Source organism: Pundamilia nyererei, unplaced genomic scaffold (assembly GCF_000239375.1).
Source record: "Pundamilia nyererei isolate P.nyererei 1_Seehausen unplaced genomic scaffold, PunNye1.0 scaffold00064, whole genome shotgun sequence".
Taxonomy (NCBI): Eukaryota; Metazoa; Chordata; class Actinopteri; order Cichliformes; family Cichlidae; genus Pundamilia; species Pundamilia nyererei.
This window is the reverse complement of record NW_005187465.1, coordinates 722,631-739,964: the sequence shown is the minus strand read 5'-3', so window position 1 is coordinate 739,964 and position 17,334 is coordinate 722,631. Positions and strand designations below refer to the sequence as shown.

At 39.1% G+C, this 17,334-nt stretch overlaps 2 protein-coding genes across 2 annotated transcripts; both read left to right on the top strand.

Annotated features, from left to right (window-relative positions):
* Positions 1–896: 896 nt before the first annotated feature.
* LOC102201243 (choline-phosphate cytidylyltransferase B-like) lies at positions 897–6,879 on the top strand. The gene is made up of 8 exons (XM_005735633.1): positions 897–983; positions 2,063–2,162; positions 2,512–2,628; positions 5,552–5,703; positions 5,810–5,888; positions 5,981–6,123; positions 6,215–6,436; positions 6,643–6,879. The coding sequence occupies exons 1-8, from the start codon at positions 897–899 to the stop codon at positions 6,877–6,879; spliced, it is 1,137 nt and encodes a 378-aa protein (XP_005735690.1).
* A 1,394-nt stretch (positions 6,880–8,273) lies between these two features.
* On the top strand, positions 8,274–14,861 carry LOC102194250 (probable palmitoyltransferase ZDHHC20). The gene is made up of 12 exons (XM_005735416.1): positions 8,274–8,422; positions 9,512–9,538; positions 9,639–9,733; positions 9,826–9,946; positions 10,349–10,418; positions 10,731–10,763; positions 12,354–12,474; positions 12,770–12,902; positions 13,010–13,136; positions 13,467–13,553; positions 13,642–13,721; positions 13,833–14,861. Exons 1-12 carry the CDS (start codon positions 8,305–8,307, stop codon positions 13,874–13,876), a joined length of 1,056 nt encoding a protein of 351 aa, XP_005735473.1. The 5' UTR covers positions 8,274–8,304; the 3' UTR covers positions 13,877–14,861.
* The last annotated feature ends 2,473 nt before the right edge of the window (positions 14,862–17,334 follow it).

Below are 17,334 nucleotides of genomic sequence, written 5' to 3'. Positions count from 1 at the left end.
CGGTTGTAGCCACAGCTGCCCTGGGGCAGACTGACAGAAGCAAGGCTGCCATATCGCGCCACCGGCCCCTCTGGCCAACACCAGTAGGGGAAAGTGTCTTGCCCAAGGACACAATGACCAGGATAGAGAGCCCGGGGATCAAACCGGCGACCTTCCGGTTACAGATACGCGTCCCAACCCCCTGAGCCACGGTTGTGTTTGTGTGTGTTACATAGGGAAACACTTCAGCACCAAAAAGCTGCATGAGTTGATGTCAAAACCAGGATGTGCATTGTGTGCTATAATGCACAAGAAAGACAGGATGTTATTGATTTTAAGATATACACAGATTTCTGCCACTGTGGCTAACTTTTAACAACTCTGAGAAATGCCGGGACTCACTGTCCCCTGTGTTTGGTTCCAAAGGCTGGTAGTGTCTGACCTCCCATTACAGCTTCATAGTTTATCTTGAATGGCTTTCTCAGAAAAAATTACAGTGTTACGTGTGCAGCCTCTATTCTTTATGTTAAAATGTAAGGAATAAAATTTTGAAAAATGGTAAAAAAAAAAAAAGCAAGCATATTTTTACAGATGTGTACTAAAATGTTAAAGAGCTGGACTTTCAGTGGATCAACACTCGCTGGATCATGCTGCTGCTGCCACCGCACAAATAAAGGGAAAGTCTTTCCAAGCTCAGCATTGATTGCAAATGTAATCAACATTTCTGAAAGCCTTTACCACTGTGGCCTGAACTTTGCCCGCTATGTTATCCTGTCATCAGGGTCAGGCAGGGTGATAGGATGTATACTTCAACAGACACACAGCTTTAGAGATCCTTCCCTTGCAGTAGTAGGGCTGACAAAGAAGAGCACCAGGCTTGTGCAGTGTTATTGCTGGCTGAAAAAAGAACATCCCAGATGGCTCGCAGGAGACGAGGCCGTGGCGGCAATGGACAGCACCATCAACAGGCTGCCGCGCACAATCAAAGAGGAGGCCCTCGCAGGGTAAGCCTGCTTCTGTCATTAGCAAAGAGAACCAACTGCACACTGTTTTTCAAATAATAAACAACAGGGAGCCCCACGAGATCCCCTCTTATTTTGTTTTTGTGAATATATTTAGAGGACTCTATAATGAAGTGAGGTATATCTCTGCCTTATACTGCATTATTATTTAACATGCTTTGAATATTACTGAGGTAATCTTTTCCACTGTGGTTATATGACTGGGATAAGTTAACCGATTAACTCCGTGGAACAGCATGACTCATGTCTGCAGTAGCAATAATTAATGTCAAAAGGAATTAAAGACTTAACACGAAAACAATAATTATTTATTCGAATTTTAATTCTTACATTTATGTTCGATGTGGAAATATGCTGGCTTGTGCGTCAGTATGTGTATACGCCATGAAGGCTGAGATCAGAATACAAGACAAAAAGTAAGAAGCATAGGAGCATGTTGCTAATGTTTACAAGGTCAAATTAATGTTTTGCACTGGTATACTAACCAATCATATATTTGAACACAACTCAGGGAGCAAAAGACACTTAAAAAGAGATCAAGAGTTTAAAGTATATCTTTCAGCACACCAAAGGATAAAGGTGGACATGCATGCAACACAAAGTCTATAGCATCTTTGAACATCCATGTGCTAAAATTGGTAAAAAAAAAAACTACCTTTAAGTTATTATCATACAGAGAGGAGGCACAACCTGCAAACCTACCACATCTCATATATTTCTATTATAAGTAATTCACTTAAATGCTTTAATTTTCTAAAGTGTTCCTGTATACTGTCTTACAGTTTCTGTTTTTATGAACCCCGGTGTTTATCAAATGCAACATGACTGTACCAATAACATCCACTTCTGGGCAGAAGTCTGAACACGTGCAAGAGATTGGATAAACTTGAAACACGAGCAGTTAGGAATGAAGCAAGAGGGAACATGTTTCGTCAGTAATTACACATAGTTTTGTGTCATATAATGTATTCTGGCGACCTGTAAAATTTAAATGATTTTGAGAACAGATGACTTTTTGCACCAAGTGTATCTGAATGTCTCCATCTGGTCTTTGTGTTCAGACTCCACGGGAGCCAGCAGATTTTGCCAAGTCTACAGGTTTTGAATCTGATATCCCACATGACAAGCTCACCATTGCTCAAGCACGGAGGGGGACACCAGGTTGCACTTATCACCACCTTTTTAAAAAAACTCTGAATACACAGGGAAGATAATTCGGAAAAGAAAAGTTAACCCAAGATGTTTTGCTGTGCTGTAATTGTCTGATATCAGTTATAAAAAAGTGATTTCATTATCAGCATTGTTACATAACTGCCAGTTATTTTGATGATTCAGGGTTTGATCACAGCTGTGAATCTGACTGAGTGACAAATCAGCAAAATAATGATTAACTAACAATTAAAAGCATCACTGTGTCATTAGAATTCCATATTTGTAACAGCAAAAATATAAAGTGCTCCAGTTTTATGTCATGACATGACTGCATTTAAAGACCACCCTTCATGTTTAGCTAACCGCCCCGTGAGAGTCTACGCTGATGGAATTTTTGATCTTTTCCATTCGGGACATGCTCGAGCTCTGATGCAGGCAAAGAATGTGTTCCCAAACACTCATCTTATAGTAGGAGGTAAAGTATGCCTTTCATTCGCTCGCCACAGTAACGCATGCACAAAGTAACACTCTTTAACCTTCAGGGTCATGAAAATAGACACAGAAGGCCTCCAAAGAGTCACGTGTACACTGCAGTGAAAAAGCATTTGCCTTCTTCCTGATATCTTTTTTTTTTTTTTTTGCATATTTGTCACACTCACATGTTTCAGGTCATCAAAGTAATTTTAATATTAAACAAAGACAACTCGAATAAATATAAATGCAGTTATTAAATGATGATTTCATTCAGTAAGTGAAGAACATTCTCCAAACCTTCCTGATTGTGTGTGAAAATACTTCCATTGTTAAATCTTAAAGTAAGTGTGACTAACTAGTGAAAAACTGAAGTATCAGTATGGAAAGATTTACAAAGCCATTTCTAAAGCTTTGGGACTTCAGTGAACCACTGTGAGAGCCATTATACACAAATAGAGAAAACTCAGAAAAGCAGTTGCCCTTCCTAGGAGTGTCCAGCATACCAAAATTACTCCAAAGTGAATATCGACAACTGATCCAGGAGGTCACAAAAGACCCCAGAACAACATCTGGGGAAGTGTAGGGTCAAGGCTTAAGGTCAGAGTTCATGATTCAGCAATAAAAAAGAGACCTTGAGAGAGTAAAAAAACCACTGCTGACTAAAAACAAAACAAAGGTTCATCTCACATTGTGATGACCCCCAAAACCTTTGGAGAAATATTCTGTGCACTGACAAAGGAAATCTTGAACTTTTTGGAAGGTTTGAGTCTTGTTACATCGGACATGAAACTAACAATTTCATAAAAAGAACATCAACACATGGTAGTGGTAGTGTGATGGTCTAGGGCTGCTTTGCTGCTTCAAGACCTACCTGGAAGACTTGAAGGAACCCTGAATTCTGCTCTCTGCTATCAGTTTCTTCTTCAGCTATCTGAAGGAGAATGTCCATCTATTACAGGGAGTGCAGAATTATTAGGCAAATTAGTATTTTGTCCACATCATCCTCTTCATGCATGTTGTCCTACTCCAAGCTGTATAGGCTCGAAAGCCTACTACCAATTAAGCATATTAGGTGATGTGCATCTCTGTAATGAGAAGGGGTGTGGTCTAATGACATCAACACCCTATATCAGGTGTGCATAATTATTAGGCAACGTCCTTTTCTTTGGCAAAATGGGTCAAAAGAAGGACTTGACAGGCTCAGAAAAGTCAAAAATAGTGAGATATCTTGCAGAGGGATGCAGCAGTCTCAAAATTGCAAAGCTTCTGAAGCGTGATCATCGAACAATCAAGCGTTTCATTCAAAATAGTCAACAGGGTCGCAAGAAGCGTGTGGAAAAACCAAGGCGCAAAATAACTGCCCATGAACTGAGAAAAGTCAAGCGTGCAGCTGCCAAGATGCCACTTGCCACCAGTTTGGCCATATTTCAGAGCTGCAACATCACTGGAGTGCCCAAAAGCACAAGGTGTGCAGTACTCAGAGACATGGCCAAGGTAAGAAAGGCTGAAAGACGACCACCACTGAACAAGACACACAAGCTGAAACATCAAGACTGGGCCAAGAAATATCTCAAGACTGGTTTTTCTAAGGTTTTATGGACTGATGAAATGAGAGTGAGTCTTGATGGGCCAGATGGATGGGCCCATGGCTGGACTGGTAAAGGGCAGAGAGCTCCAGTCCGACTCAGACGCCAGCAAGGTGGAGTACTGGTTTGGGCTGGTATCATCAAAGATGAGCTTGTGGGGCCTTTTCGGGTTGAGGATGGAGTCAAGCTCAACTCCCAGTCCTGCTGCCAGTTTCTGGAAGACACCTTCTTCAAGCAGTGGTACAGGAAGAAGTCTGCATCCTTCAAGAAAAACATGATTTTCATGCAGGACAATGCTCCATCACACGCGTCCAAGTACTCCACAGCGTGGCTGGCAAGAAAGGGTATAAAAGAAGAAAAACTAATGACATGGCCACCTTGTTCACCTGATCTGAGCCCCATTGAGAACCTGTGGTCCATCATCAAATGTGAGATTTACAAGGAGGGACAACAGTACACCTCTCTGAACAGTGTCTGGGAGGCTGTGGTTGCTGCTGCACGCAATGTTGATGGTGAACAGATCAAAACACTGACAGAATCCATGGATGGCAGGCTTTTGAGTGTCCTTGCAAAGAAAGGTGGCTATATTGGTCGCTGATTTGTTTTTGTTTTGTTTTTGAATGTCAGAAATGTATATTTGTGAATGTGGAGATGTTATATTGGTTTCACTGGTAAAAATAAATAATTGAAATGGGTATATATTTGTTTTTTGTTAAGTTGCCTAATAATTATGCACAGTAATAGTCACCTGCACACACAGATATCCCCCTAAAATAGCTAAAACTAAAAACAAACTAAAAACTACTTCCAAAAACATTCAGCTTTGATATTAATGAGTTTTTTGGGTTCATTGGGAACATGGTTGTTGTTCAATAATAAAATTATTCCTCAAAAATACAACTTGCCTAATAATTCTGCACTCCCTGTAGTTTGTTTCCCAAAGCTCACTTAGGTTATGCAGTAGGACAGTGATCCGAAACAATCTGCCGTGGCGTAACGTTTAACGGGCCATTCATGGTACAAAATCCTCCAGTGTGGCCAAATTCAAACAATTCTGCAAAGAAGAGTGGACCCAAATTCCTCCAAAGCGAAAGACTGATCTTAATGCTTCATTGTTTATGGAAAATTTACTTGTTCACACAGGGCCAGGTAAAGTCGGATAGCTTTTTACCATTAATAAACGAAAACATCATTTAAAAACTGCATTATGTATTTACTCAGGTTAACTTGTCCAGTATTAAAATTAGTTTGATGATCTGAAACATGTCAGTGTGGCAAATATGGGGAAAAAAAAGAAATCAGGAAGGAGGCAAGCACTGAAAATCTCTGTGTTCCTAGTGTGCAGCGATGAACTCACTCACAAGTTTAAGGGCTATACGGTGATGACAGAGGACGAACGCTACGAAGCCCTCAGGCACTGCCGTTACGTTGATGAGGTAGTGCGGGATGCACCCTGGAGTCTTACACCAGAATTCCTCAAGAAACATAAGGTCAAAGGTCACACAGTAACTTTAAACACAGCTTCCTATAATGTCATAAAGTGTTAAAGCTATACAGTGTCCAAACTGTCTGTAGACCGTTCTGTTGCATTCATAGATTGACTTTGTGGCCCATGATGATATACCTTACACCTCCGCTGGATCAGAGGACGTCTACAAACACATCAAGGAAGCAGGTGAAGATTCATGCAACGTTAAAATAAATTCTAGTTGTCTTTTTTCTCATAATTAATTACACATATTTAAAGTATTTGTGTGTTCATGTCAGGAATGTTTGTGGCCACTCAGAGGACGGAGGGCATCTCCACATCTGATCTGATCACTCGTATCGTTCGTAATTACGACATGTATGTCAGACGCAACCTGCAAAGAGGCTACACAGCCCGTGAGCTAAATGTTGGCTTCATTAATGTAAGAAAATATTTCATTTTTAATCAAACTTAAAAGGAAAAAAAGGCTGTAAATACAAAATTAGGCACAAATGCACCTTACTTTATTTCAGGAGAAAAAGTACCGGCTCCAGAACCAGGTGGACAAGATGAAAGAGACAGTCCGTACGGTGGAGGAAAAGTCGAAACATTTTGTCTACAGGGTGGAAGAGAAGAGCCAGGACCTCATCCACAAATGGGAAGAGAAGAGCCAGGACCTCATCCACAAATGGGAAGAGAAGTCACGGGAATTCATTGGCAACTTTCTGGAGCTTTTCGGACCAGATGGAGCATGGGTATGTTCACTTTCACCATAAAAACGTCACACACTAACTGTAGCACAAGATTTAATTTCAGTCTTCTTAACTAGAAAAAAGTCTGTGTGTGAGCAAAAACAAGCACGTCTTCATAAACTGAATCACAAGAGGCATTCTTTAAATCACTGCAACAGAACATAGCATTACACACAGTGAAAATCTGATCTGTGTCTGCCCTTGTTTAGCATGCAATTCAGGAGAGAAGTGGCCGTATGCTCCAGGCCCTATCACCCTACTCTTCGCCCCATGGCTCACCAAGCAGCAGTCCCACCAGAAGACGCTCAGTTTCTTCTGACTCCACCCCCTCTTCTGCAACTGCCTCCCCACCTTCCTCTCCATCTTCCCACTCTTCAACTAAAAAGGGGAGACGTTCACGCTCGTCACCGAAAGTTGCCTCTATAAACAGCAAGCATGCACAATGAGCTCCTCATTTGTCCTCTTGCAGTCTATTTGCCATTCATTTGGAAGAAAATGTTCTGAAAGGAGGCTATTAATTATAACTAGCGACTAAAAATGAAAATATTTAATTTATTAGGGGTGTATTTAAGTCCAACGTCATGTACATAATGTGTGTGTACAGAAAAGAAAAGAAAAACAACATTAAAATTTTGTTTGGATGTCATCTTGTATTATCATTTGTGTTTCTTTCATACAACACTAAATGTAATGGAGCACATGCTCATCTTCAAAACAATAAAAATCTTGAGTGTCGGTGAGGTTCTCCACCTAAAACTGTAATGTACTACACTGAAACTTTTGCTTTTGTATTGGCAAACTAAGGCAATTTCATGATGGTGTAAGGAAGACTTAATAAATAAAGGTTTAAGCAGTTTTATAGAAATAAAAGAGGTCAGTCACAGAATGTATTTATTTAACAATTTCCTTCTTATCACTCTCCCAAAGTAAAAAGAAGTAAATAAGAAGTAAAAAACCTTAATAATCAAATAAGCCTCTATGAGCGAGCATTTGGCAACATTACGAAGGAAAAACCCTTTTAACAGGAAGAAATCTCCGGTAGAAAAACGATCAGGGAGGGGCACCCTGGGGGGGAATAAGACAGGATAATTGCATTCACCAACATTCGCTTCTTCAGTTCTTTTGTGCACTGTCCATTGCTTTAAATGGCTAACCCCAGGTATTTAAACTCCCGCCTCCCTCTTATTCACACACCCGTCTTGCTCAGCTAGCACCAAGCGAAAAAAAAGAATCAATAAAAAAGAGAAAGACAATTAAGGCATCTAGCAAATTAGGAGTGGAGACTAAAATTACTTAATTGCAAACAGGTGGACAGACACCGAGCTCCAAAACAATGGTTAACTGTGCTCCACAACTTCACACAGCATTGTGTTTCTCTGCCCCCAGCTGGACAAAATAATAAATGAACAAACAAATGAAACCTTTGACCTATTCTGACTTTTTTTCTGGTTTACTAAACCTAATGAGTGGCCTAAAATTGCTTGTTTTTTGTTTATTTTCAACATATTCTTACTCATAAATACAAAAGTCTGAGCATATCACGAGGGAACTAACTAGCCAAAGATTGTGAGAGTCATGATTTCAATGTTGTGGGTTAACAGGCTGACATGCTTCAATACGCCCTAAGAAGACCTCAACTTTAGCTGCCACTGTGTTTTATTATGACTGTTTCTCTGCTGAGAGGAATGATTACGAACGGTGCGTTAAAAATATACTTAAATTTCACTTTTTGAACAACTAAAACATCCACGTTCCGTTCCTCGTCGCCTGCACTGCGGTGAAGTATCTTGAGCCTAATGCATCTTTGGCTGGACCATTTAAAAGCCGTGGTTGTGACGTCACCGTCAGCTAATGTCAAACACGGATTAAAGATGGCGCCCTCTCACGCACTAAGGTGCTGTAAACGGGCTCTGAATTGGGTACCTGTCCTGTTTATTAACCTGGTCGTCGGCTGGTCCTATTACGCCTACGTTGTCGAGCTGTGTGTCTGTAAGTGCGCTCACCTTTATAAACGTTTAGCGGCCGCGTGCGTTGACAGTGACAGGGTTTGAAACTTTGATGAGCTAGTTGAAAATTTAAAATCTGGCTTCACACTCCGTAATGCGATGAAACGTTTGGCGAATATTAACACATATTTCTGTCTCTCCTTTTCATGGAAATATTTTACATAAATTGTTTTTTTTTTTCATGACAGCTTCGTTTGTCTACTTTTTTCTTCCCCTCCAGTGAGAGGAAATACTTTTCTCCGTTAATAATTAATCACTCCATTAGGGCAGACGTAATGGGTCAAATAACGGATATCATAAAAATAGAAAAGTGGATTGACTGTGAAAGGGTTTGTCGTTTGTGTGTTGCTTAATCATGTTAAAACTTTCTGAGTTTACTAGATATATTTACTAGCTGCTGTTGTTGTTGTTGTTGTTGTTGTTGTTGTTGTTGTTGTTATTTTATATAGTTTTGGGGTGTCAATAAATGAGGTGCTTCCGAGCCAGCTTTAAAATCTAGTTCGTGACTTTTTGATGCTATTAGTGTGTATTTATCTGTAATTAAACATATTTTGAGCAGTTTAAAAATGATTTTTCAATTTTAAATTTTAACAACTTGTCGTTTCAGGAGAAAAAAAAGGGAATTTGATTTGTATTTGTTTGTACCCGCTTTACATATTTAACTTCCAGGAGTGGATTCTGTAATTGTAACTTGAATTCTAGTAAACATAATTTATTTGGCGCGTTCCTGAGTAAGTCCTAAGTGTTTATGCTATTTTTTTTTCCAGCAGTTTTTAATAAGTTGTGTGTCGTGTGATTTGTGCTGCTCCCACACACAGACGCCAAGTTAAATAGTTCGATTCAGGCGGGAGCTGATGAGACCAGTATCAGCATGTCTCTGTGTTGCGGCTGTGGTCAGGACAGGGACATCCCTGCTGATGCTTAAACAAAGCTCTCTGTTGTGGGTGGGTCACTGCTGGCCGTGCCAGGCTGCTGCAACATGGTGTGAGGAAGAGAAAGAGAAGTGGGGGATGTGTAGTCATGTATTACTCCTAACTAATATATACACATATACTTTACCTTCTTCCTATAGATACAATCCCAAATAATGCTGAACGAAGTGAGTATTGCCCTCACACACACACACTCACTCATATTTGATGCTGTTATTTCTCTCCCGCTAAGGATCCTTCTTTTCTTTTTTTTTTTTTCTACAACAGTCAGCTACTTGGTTATCTTTCACATTTTCCTCGCCATGTTCATATGGGCTTACTGGAAAACTATCTGGTCCAAACCAGCCAGTCCCTCAAAAGCAGTAAGTTTGCTTCTGTCACAGTCCTCGCTTAGCGGAAGAAAGGAAATAAACAAAACACTGATCACTGAACACTTTTCTTTTTCTGTTGTCAGTTCAGTCTACCCAGGGCAGAGAAGGAGCTGTATGAGAGAGAAGAGCGAGCTGAGGCCCAACAAGAGATCCTGAAGAAAGTGGCGAGGAATTTACCCGTGTACACACGCACAACTGGAGGAGGTATGGCTTTAGATACAGTGTAGTAAGTGACTGTGCTTTGTTTTGTTTTACACACCATCAGGGAAAACTCTGTTAGCAAAATGTTGCTCTGAAAAAAGAGGAAGTGCACAAAAGTTTTCATCATCAGCCATCAACATTGCAAAAGCATTACAAATGACAATCACATGTCTTCTCTGGTTGTTTCTCAGTTTAATACATACTAGGCTTGTCTGTGCTGTGTTTACGGAAAAGCCTGTGTCAGGAGGGTTAATTAGACTCAGGTGCACCTTGCTTTCTCTTCTGGCTCCCCTGCTAATTAAAAGTCAGGATGTGACCCGCTTGGATTCACAGGGGGATTTAACGAATATGCTTTAAGAATATCCAGCAGGTATACAGTTAATTTTTTTTTCTCTCTCTCTCTAGCCATCAGATACTGCGACTTCTGTCAGGTAATCAAGCCTGATCGCTGCCATCACTGTTCAACCTGTGAAATGTGAGTCCTCTCTAAGTGTCCACACTTTATCAACACATTCCTGAATAAGATCTTCTTAAAACATCCACCCTAAAGTAGTTTCTTCTTCTGGCAATAGAAATTCAGGAAACGTTACAGAATACTTTTAAATGTTTGTTGTTTTTTTTTGTTTTTTTTTTTTTAGGAAAGTGATAATATGGAAAACTAATATCTTAATAAGGGTTTATCAAATGTGTCGTTTTTGTTTACTGGGTCAGTGAAAAGATCAATATGTTGGTATATACTGGATGGTACTGATAGGATGCACATTGTGCTTCTTGCTTTTTTTTCAAGGTGTGTGCTGAAAATGGACCATCACTGCCCCTGGTATGATATTCTGTTTTTACTTTGCGATTAAACTTCTTTGTTTAAATTCTTGAACATTAATTGAACATTAGTCTTATTACTGTTGTTAATATTACTATCAAACCCCACTTTGCAGTGCATAGTGGGAGATTGGGAATATACACAGTGTTGGGAAGGTTACTTTTAAAATGTATTCCACTACAGATTACAGAATACATGCCCCAAAATGTATTTTGTAACGTATTCTGAACACTTTGGATTACTTAATATATTATCGTGCTTTTTACAACTACATGAATGTGCTATTGCTGTGTGATTTATTACTTTTACTGAAGGTTATTCGCCATACCAATTCCAATACCAACTAGATTTTTAAATCTTAATATAAAAAAAATGAGTAACAGTAGGGTGGACATGTAAGGCTGCACTTTTTGCAGCGATCTCGTATAGAAACTATTCCGCGCGTATATAAAACAGGTCCGCGGCTCCGAACCGTAAAGGTGTAAAACCGTAAAGGGACCTCTGGCTAATATGTCGGGCTCGTAGCCAAAAACTAGCTTTACTTTGTTGTCTGGGTCACCTTTGCTAGCAAGAGACAGAGAGGCGTTGAAAGGCTGCTCCAACTTATTGTTTGAGAGGAAAACACGAACACAGTGTACAGTCGAGTCTTAATGGCTTACTTACAACTGGGCTTGTCACCCACTCTTTTTGGCTGCAGTGGTTATTATTATATTTACACGCTTCCATCTCTCGTTTCTGGTCGGTGACAGCTCGTACTTTTCAACTCTTTTTTTCTCTCCTCGCGCTCCCAGACACATAACTGGTATGGTAGGCCATTCTTCCTGCAGCACGGACTACACTGTCCATGAGGCTACATTCTTTAGGGCTATGCCTGTAACACTCTGCCTATTGCCTTCATATTAAATAAATTTTGTGAATAATTAAAAAAAAAAAAAAAAATTCTTCACGTCATTATGCGGGCTGCAAGTAGGGGTGACATGGGCTGCGAGATTGAGACACAGACATTAGAGCCTCTTAATGTGTGTTTTATTTTGGGTTTCCACCAGCGTGGAAACCAAAAGTGGAGAGGGCATAGCCTTATGAAACAGGAAAATACCGCCGTGTAATCCATTCATTTCAACAAAGTAACTGTATTCTGAATATCACCTATTAAACGGTAACTGTAATGGAATACAGCTACTCATATTTTGTATTTTAAATGCGTAACAGTGGTACATGTATTCAGTTACTCCCCAACACTGAATATACATACTCTATGATCATTATGGTACACTATGATATGTTGTATTGTGACACAACAGTCTAATTTGAGATTTGGTGCTCAATAAAACAGTCAAATGTGCAAATATATATGATTACTGGGTTTGTATAAAGTATTTGTATAACTCATACAAATGTTGGTACATCACAATGTTTATGCAAAGGTTGGGTCCACTAGGAGAAATTGGGGGAGGAAAAAAAGATGGACATACATACATACATACATAAGCTCAGCTATATTTTCCATGGCTATTGTCATAATGTTATTCAGCACCCCCTTTCTTTTCTTTTTTTTCTCCTTCCTGTTGTTGTGGTGTCATCTTCTTTCAGGGTGAATAACTGTGTTGGATTCTCAAACTACAAGTACTTTGTCCTGTTTTTGTCCTATGCGTCACTCTACTGTGTAGTGATTTGTGCAACAGTCATCCAGTATTTCATCAAATTCTGGACCGTAAGTACATGAACCTCCTCGTGGTGTTTGCATGACATTTAGTGGTGTGAACACCACGTGTATCAGTATCAACCTGTTGCTATTTTTAGGGGATTCTCTGCAGCACACTTTACACAAGACAGTGGGTCCTGTCACATAGTCCAGCAGTGAAACAGTATTTTATTTCCATGCAAGACTTTGTTGTACTGAGGAAACAAAGTAGTATCAATTTGTTTCATTTTCCACATAATTGGACTCAGGACTGTCACGATTAATCAGCTAAAAGTGTGTTTTGTTTTTTCCCTTCATTCTAAAGAAACAGCTGCCTGACACCCACGCCAAATTCCATATCTTGTTTCTGTTCTTTGTGGCGGCCTTGTTCTTCATCAGCATCGTGTCACTTCTCGGATACCATCTGTGGCTCGTGGGAAAGAACAGGACCACTATAGGTAAATTAATACTATAAATACATACTTTGTTTAATTCCACTTCTACAAAAAACACCACTGGCTAACTCTTGTCGTTTTTTGTTTGTTTGTTTTCCCTCCATTTTTAGAGGCTTTTAGGGCTCCTTTTTTCACAAATGGGCCGGATAAAAATGGGTTTTCTCTGGGATTTAGCAGAAATGTAGCTGAGGTGTTTGGAGACCAGGCAAAGTACTGGTTTTTCCCTGTTTTCTCAAGGTGAGTCTACTCTCATGTGATATGCTTTGTCACTAAAAATGGATCGTCCGATAAGTTCCATAAATGGTCACTAACAAAATGGATCACAGAGTCAAAGTGAGGGGGCAAAAGCTGATGCACGCCCAAACTTTCACCCACTTCATATCAGTCAGAATAAATGATGTACGCATACAGATGGTGTTAGTGCATGCCTACTCAGTATGGGAGGGTAATTGGTTTTGTACTAACAGACCTGTCCAGCTTTTTTAAATTAAAGTTACTTTCATGGAGTGTCAGAAATATATTTAAAAACAATGTGAAGATTTATTTTATTTTTTTCTGTATTTTCAGTCAGGGAGATGGGCATTCCTTTGTCACCAGATTGGTACAGATAGATCCTGAGCAAGCAAACAGTGTCCTCCAGCAGAATGGCAAAGGGTAAGTTTTCTATTTCTTTCAAATCTTTAATATCAGAGGCTTCAATTTTATTTACTTTGAATTAATTTCTGTTTGACTTTAATTGTAGTCCTGCTGATGGAGAAGCTAACCCGCATGTCCTTAGCAATAATGTTCAGCACACAGAAGATGGCAGCAAAGAGAAAATGAGTATGTTACTTATGCCCTTTCTCACAATTTCATGCTTTTGTGTCCTAATTGCTTTTGTTTGTGCTCAATAAACAACCCATCCTGAGACATCTTTTGTGCACACTTTTTTAGATGGCGGACAGACTGTCTCTGTGACAATAGAGAAGGAGCAGTAGACAACATATCTCAACTACGATGCCTTAAACCAGGAGTATCATCACCTCAATGGAAGTCATCCTAGACCTTCATTTTAAGCTTTGATGCAGCTTCAAACCACATGTTTTGTATTTGTTTTTATTACATGGACCATTCCTCATCCAGCGTGCTTTGAAAGAGCACAGCAACAATATTGCTATCATGTAGAAAGAGCCTCTACAGCGACCTCATAGACTGCACCAGTCTGAAGCAGAAGAGATTCAGGGAAGGAGATGTCTTTAAGATAAACCAAAGACATTCAAATAATCCCCAAAATGCGGGAGCCAATGTTTGTCTTTGTCTGTTTTATGTTTAAGATTTCATCTAGAGAGTCATCCTTTATCAGTATTAATCAACCTCTTAATCACTAATTGCAGAGCAAAAGGTTTGTACGTTGATTTTCATCCGAAATAATGTGTGTGTGTGTCTTATAAGGTGAACTTCAAGCACAATGCAATTAGCAGCAGTCTGTTATCAGATGGTCTCAAATTTACATACATATTTACATATTTGTAAATATTTGAAGGTCTTTCTGTTTACACTTTAAAATATTTATTTTTCATTTCATAATATATTTGATAGGAAAAACATAAAGATGATAAATGCTAAAACTTAGATGACCAAATCCAGTTTAATGCTTGTTGAAATGGTTTAATCTCAATCCAGATACTTGAAAGCCAACAGGTCTCCCATAATTCCAAGATGATCAGGTAGATTTTTCATTGCACTATAATTATCTGTAATTTGTCCTGTTTTATAAATTAATTGCTTTGTCTTTCTATGTATTTATTTGTAAATCACATTTTATTTATTTTCAAAAAGACATTAATACAAGTGATTTCCTTCTTCATCTACAGAACTAACATCCTTTGTATTTCTATATTAACATGAATCTACTTGAAGTGTCTTCTGTTTGTGTCCACCACTTTCAAAGAAATTTAAGTTTCAAAAGCACAGAACATAAAAAAACACAATTTAAAAAAAAAAAAAAAAAGTCATAAAGAACAGGCAATTATGTCCTTGAGCCTAAAGCTCGATAGAAGTGGAGTTTATACCAGTGATCCAAAGGTGTCACAACCTTTCTTCACTCTTTACTGCCCGCCATTGTTTCCTTATATTACCTTCCTTTTGGAGTATGTGATGTGTAGCACAATAAAACATGATTGACTGATTTTACTTTTAGCCTACATGATTAGTGACTCACAGAAGTTCAATGACCGATGTCAGTTAACTTAACAACAGGCACCTGGAGTTGCTGCCTGTTTGAAAAAAAGATGCTTTTTATTTTATTACGAAATTGTTCATGCTGCTTAATGATTGCTATGTAACAATAAATGTAATACAACTATACATCCCTATTTAACAAATGTGTGATTTGTTTTTGTCAAAAATGTGATTTTAAAATGTTCCCTTGACTGAGGAACAACTCTGCAGATGACTGAACTTGTGGACCTTAAGTACTTACAAGATGTTAGTCATGACCAGTTAAGCTTTAACTGGATTCCAGTGAAGTCTATGTGATGAAACTTAGAATTTAATAGCTTTGCATTGAAATCTATACCAGAGCAGTGCCTTTATATGGGGTCTGTCATATTTGTACCAGAAATATGAACAAAAAAAAAAAAAAGACTTAGTGATCATTTTGCTGTTAGCTTATCTGTCGATAAATATATGTATCTTGACAAAATCCTCCAAGTACTCACATGTGACACCGTTGTTATCTCAGTTACACTGGCTTCCTGTTGAATTTACAGTCAATTTTAAGATCCTGGTCTTGACTTACAGAGCTGTGCATGGACTGGCACCAGCCTACATCTTTGATCTGCTACAGCCCTATGTCCCCAGCAGGTCCCTGAGGTCATCTGATCAGGGCTTACTTGCTATAAAACAGACTAAGAGGAGAAATAAGGGTGACAGAGCTTTTGCCACTGTGGCCCTGAGACTGTGGAACTCTCTCCCCCAAACATTAGGAACTGTGGACTCGGTAGCTGTTTTTAAAAAACAACTCAAAACTCACCTTTTTAAAACTGCTTTTGGTTAATTTTTTGCCTGTTTTATTTGGTCTTTTTTAAATCTTCTTATGACTTGTAATCTTATGTGCAGCACTTTCTGATTCTGTCTTGAAAGGTGCTATATAAATAACAATTTTATTTTTTATTTATTTTACTTAAATTCTCGGATGAATTCTAATCTCAGTGACCTTGACCATTAAGGTCAGAGGTCAAGTTTTCTAAAAATCTTGTGAATGCGATAACTTGTGAACAAGGTAACGTAAGATTTCGAAACTCAAGCCATAGGTCAGGGGCGTCCAACTCCAGGCCTCAAGGGCCGGTGTCCAGCAGATTTTAGATGTGTTATTGATCCAACACAGCTGACTTAAATGGCTAAATGACCTCCTCAACATGTCCTGAATTTCTCCAGAGGCCTGGTTATTAACTAATCATTTGATTCAGGTGTGTTGACCCAGGGTGATATTTGCAGGGCACCAGCCCTTGAGGCCTGGAGTTGGACACTCCTGCCATAGGTACATCTACTAGGAGGCTGAGTGGTACTGCCCACTGCCACCAGTTTTTTAAGACTCTGCATTAGCATGTTGGCCAAGGCCGTGTTTTTTAAAGCCAGAAGTGAGCATACTTGGATGAAAGTTATCAATTAATGCTAGCAATCTACAAGCACAGAAACCAGCAATTCAATGCTTGATAGTACCCCTTACTACGAGTATAATGTAAAAAATACCTTTCTACCTGTTTTTTTTTTTCTTTGCTGGAAAACAGCTCGTAGACCACGAAGCGTTGAGAAACCAAATTTGGCAAACAGACACATCTTAGGCCTCTGAAGGTTTCATCAAAATCAGACATCATGACATTCACGATGACCTGAGGTTAACCTTTGTGCATTTACAGGACCATATAAGAAAAGACTAAATGAAAAGTGTGACACATAATACGTATCTAAATCTCTACAAAGTCCTATAAATAATTTAATAACAAATGCGCTTTAAATAGTTACACATATTGGGACATAAACCACAGGCTTGGGAGAAAGTGATGTGGTCAGATTAAATAAAAAACTAGCTCTGACATCAACTTGCCTCTGTGCTTGCCAAAAAGGGTTTCTCCACCATGTACTAAGACAAGTTATGCTTGCACAGCTCAGTGGCAAGCAAACCAATTTAAAACTTTCATGTAATGTGTTTTTTCTGAACATTTTATATTTGATATTCTGTTTCTCACCATAAAAATTACAGACTGTTTGGGTTTTTTTTTTATAACTGAACAACCTTACAACTTCAGCAGGGAATGAAGTAATCATTTACCCCACTGTAAGCTGTGAACAGTTCTAAGGTTTTCTACACAGGTAGTGTGGCCAGTTCCCTTCTGCTTTCTCACCTTCCACAAACTATCACTTAATGCCCCTCCGGTGGTCCTCCTTGGGCTCT

What these genes read in the sequence shown, in the direction of transcription:
- LOC102201243 (XM_005735633.1), top strand. Translation starts at nt 897, where the DNA reads ATGGCTCGCAGGAGACGAGGCCGTGGCGGCAATGGACAGCACCATCAA. An exon ending in CAAACACATCAAGGAAGCAG is followed by an intron (nt 5,889 to 5,980) that starts GTGAAGATTCAT and finishes TGTTCATGTCAG; the next exon opens with GAATGTTTGTGGCCACTCAG. An exon ending in TCGGACCAGATGGAGCATGG is followed by an intron (nt 6,437 to 6,642) that starts GTATGTTCACTT and finishes GCCCTTGTTTAG; the next exon opens with CATGCAATTCAGGAGAGAAG.
- LOC102194250 (XM_005735416.1), top strand. Translation starts at nt 8,305, where the DNA reads ATGGCGCCCTCTCACGCACTAAGGTGCTGTAAACGGGCTCTGAATTGG. An exon ending in AAAGAACAGGACCACTATAG is followed by an intron (nt 12,903 to 13,009) that starts GTAAATTAATAC and finishes CTCCATTTTTAG; the next exon opens with AGGCTTTTAGGGCTCCTTTT. An exon ending in TGGCAGCAAAGAGAAAATGA is followed by an intron (nt 13,722 to 13,832) that starts GTATGTTACTTA and finishes ACACTTTTTTAG; the next exon opens with ATGGCGGACAGACTGTCTCT.